Below are 3282 nucleotides of genomic sequence, written 5' to 3'. Positions count from 1 at the left end.
CTTTTGCAGAAATTTCAAACATATATCGCAGTGGACAGAAATCTCATCTGGAGAGCAATAAAATAGACATTTACAGTGCAGGGGCTTTAGGGGAGCTACGGGATAGGTTTCCTTATTTATATAATTCCCCATGTTTATTGTTGGAGAAGTCCGTGTTCTTGCCGGTCAGGTGTTTTCGACGGAGTTACAGATCATTCTTCAGGTGGAATTTGGTTCAAACATATATCGCAGTGGACAGAAATCTCATCTGGAGAGCAATAAAATAGACATTTACAGTGCAGGGGCTTTAGGGGAGCTACGGGATAGGTTTCCTTATTTATATAATTCCCCATGTTTATTGTTGGAGAAGTCCGTGTTCTTGCCGGTCAGGTGTTTTCGACGGAGTTACAGATCATTCTTCAGGTGGAATTTGGTTTCTTCTCCCTTAAAACGTTAAAGCTAAATCCCCGCTTTCTTCGTTGGTAGCTTCCCCCCCCCCCCCCCCCCCTCCCATTTTCTCTTTGGACTTTATGTAAAAATAAGATACCGTTGGTGCTGTGGACAAGTGTGAGACGAAGAGTGCCGTATTTTTAGAGGTGTGGGGTTTTTGTTTATGCGTGTTTTAAGTCCAGGGATACATTTTCATCTCCTTTATTTTTAAATATTTGGAAAGCTCAAACTAAAATAACATCAGTGTTTTAAGTCCCTGCCTTGCAGTAATGGAAAATATTTCGAAAAGCCCCTGTCTTCAGTGTGTATCCGAGGGTTTCCAAGTATTTGTCAGGTGTGTTTGCTGATGTCTCTGTACGCGCTGCACACAGGTTTGGTGTCACACCTGGGGGCGTGTAGGGGTGGTTTTTTTTATATCTGCACGCAGAGCCGTTAATACACATGGGGGGTGGTTGAAATATATGTATTTTAAATAGACATATTTATAGAAATATATGTTTTTACTTTTTTTTTTTTTTGGCAAATCTCCCCTCCTGTTTCAGCGGTTTATGTATAGAGGGAAGTAACTTGCTTCCAAAAGCTCTCACCAGATTTGTTCAAAGAAGGGGGAGTCGAACTCTTGGCGAAACAAATAATTAAGAAAAATACGAACAGGCGAGCAGGCACACGAGTAGGTGAATAAATAAACCCGCCAGCCTCGCAATTACTATTCTGCCTTGATAAATCGCTTGTTTCGCCTCAGCTGGGACCCCGGGCGGCACCCAAACATCTCCCACACCCCAGGGGAAGGATGCACCCATCCTCTCTGCCCGAGCCTTTCAGGAGGGTCCATCTGAGAGTGTGGCGTTGCTTTTTCGTTAATTGACCCCCCCCCCCCCCGCCTCCTCTCCGCAAACACACACGAAACCACCTTGGAAAACTTTCCTTTCTCCGCTTTTATATTTATGTACTTTATTTTTTGGTGTTTTGTTGTTTTTTTTTTTTTTAATAGGCGTATGTTCCCCAGTTACAAAGTGAAGGTCACTGGACTCAATCCAAAAACTAAGTACATACTGTTGATGGATATTGTACCAGCGGATGACCACAGATACAAATTTGCAGATAATAAATGGTATGCACGCGTGGGGGAAAGGGGAGGGAGGGGAGCTCTGTGTCGGGCTTTCTGGGCTGGCCAAACCTGGGCGGCACGGGTTGGGGGATACCCTTGAATCAGCGGCTCATCCTTCTTTTTCCCCCGCGGAGGAGAGATGTTGGGCTGCTTGGGGCTTCACCTGAGCCCCTCGGGATGCTCCCGCGGTCCTTGGGAGAGAAACGCATCAAAAAAAGGAGAAAAGTCTGTCGCAATTAGCTAACCATAACCGTAATCCTGTTTGACCGTGAGATTATTGGCTTTTGTGGAGCTGATGGTTTAATTATATTAAGGAAGGGAATACCTCCGGGCAGGAAAATCTTTAAGGATCGGTACACGGCCCGTCCTTTGCTCCTGGGGGGTGGGGGGGGAAATTGGGGGGGGGGGGGGAAGGATGGGGTTAAACGGGGAAACAGCGAGAGCCATCTCCGACAGGAAAGGTGCCAAAGAGCTCAATTAATTCCCCGAGCAGCGTTTGTAAATGCCTTTTCTCCCCAAGCGCGGCGTGACCGCCCGGCACCGCGCTGCCTCCGCGTACGGGGATACCTGAGCGGGAGGGACCCCACCGGGGGGGATGGATGGGGGGAGCGGGAGCCCCCCGCCTCCGGCCGGAGCTCAGTGCCTGTGTCTCCACGCAGGTCGGTGACGGGGAAGGCAGAGCCGGCCATGCCGGGGCGGCTGGACGTGCACCCCGACTCACCCCCCCCGCGGGGATGAGGCAGCTGGTTTCCTTCCAGAAGCTAAAACTCACCAACAACCACCTCGACCCCTTCGGACATGTAAGTACCGGGGGAGGGAGAAGGGCACCGCGCCCGCGGAGGGCTGCCGGGGGCCCCACGCGTGCTCACGGCCCTCTCCCGCGGCGTGTCGCTCACCCACGCATGGCCTCCCCCACCACTGCCGGCACCACCAAGGCCATGGCAATGCCACCCATCCCCAAATCCGTTGCGTTGGTGGGGTGTTATTTTCTTCCCTGAGAGGGTGGGATGAACCCCAATGAAGGACACCCCCCCAAAATGGAAGCATAAACCTTAAAAATGGGCTGTTTCGCAGCACTGCGTGGGAACTGATTGCAGACCCCCGGGGGCTGGAGTCCGCGAGTGGGCGAAACGCGCCCGGCTTAATTGAGTATTTGGCTACTTGGTTTTAACCTTATGGAGAGTCTTGGAGCGTTAAAATCTGCTCGTTGCCTCCGTGAATTTGGCTAACAGGTAACATCGATCAGGCATAATTATTCGAGGAAATAGGACCTAAACCCATGTGGATCCCCCGATTAAAAAAAAAAAAAAGAAAAAGCGACAGTAATTAAAGACAATACAAAAATTGAAATCCCGCTAGAGCTTCTTGGACATAAAAAGGCCTTTGCTGGACTCGTGGGGCCGTGAAAGCTTGTGTGAATTCTGCAGCCAGAAACAGCCCTCCTTCGAAGGTCTCCAAAGATGCGTGTTCCTCTGAGCAAAAATATATGTGCATGTATGAATAATATATATATCTATAAAAAAATATATATATATAATTACTTAAGCGGGTATGCGAATCCAGATCCCGCCATCCCTTTCCAAGAGCATATTTTTCTCCAGCCTCATTTCAACACTTCGGTTTCATTTTTTTTCCCAAGTTCTTTTCTTTTTTTTTTTTCCCCTTCGCTTTTTAATGATAAACCTTGTGCTATTAAATCCCTGCCCACGTGCTCACGAAGAAGCGGGGGGTGGGGGCGGGGGGGA

The 3282-nt window shown here is 49.1% G+C and overlaps 1 protein-coding gene across 1 annotated transcript in view; it reads left to right on the top strand.

Moving 5' to 3' along the window:
- Window positions 1-3282, top strand: part of TBX5 (T-box 5) — a 166117-nt gene that overhangs the window by 130567 nt on the left and 32268 nt on the right. The window contains 3 exon segments of the mRNA XM_009274023.2: window positions 1421-1540; window positions 2197-2264; window positions 2267-2337. Coding sequence (XP_009272298.1) covers window positions 1421-1540; window positions 2197-2264; window positions 2267-2337 — 259 coding nt within the window.

This window comes from Aptenodytes forsteri, unplaced genomic scaffold (assembly GCF_000699145.1).
Source record: "Aptenodytes forsteri isolate BGI_AS27 unplaced genomic scaffold, ASM69914v1 Scaffold415, whole genome shotgun sequence".
NCBI lineage: Eukaryota > Metazoa > Chordata > Aves > Sphenisciformes > Spheniscidae > Aptenodytes > Aptenodytes forsteri.
This window is presented reverse-complemented; position numbering and strand designations above follow the sequence as displayed.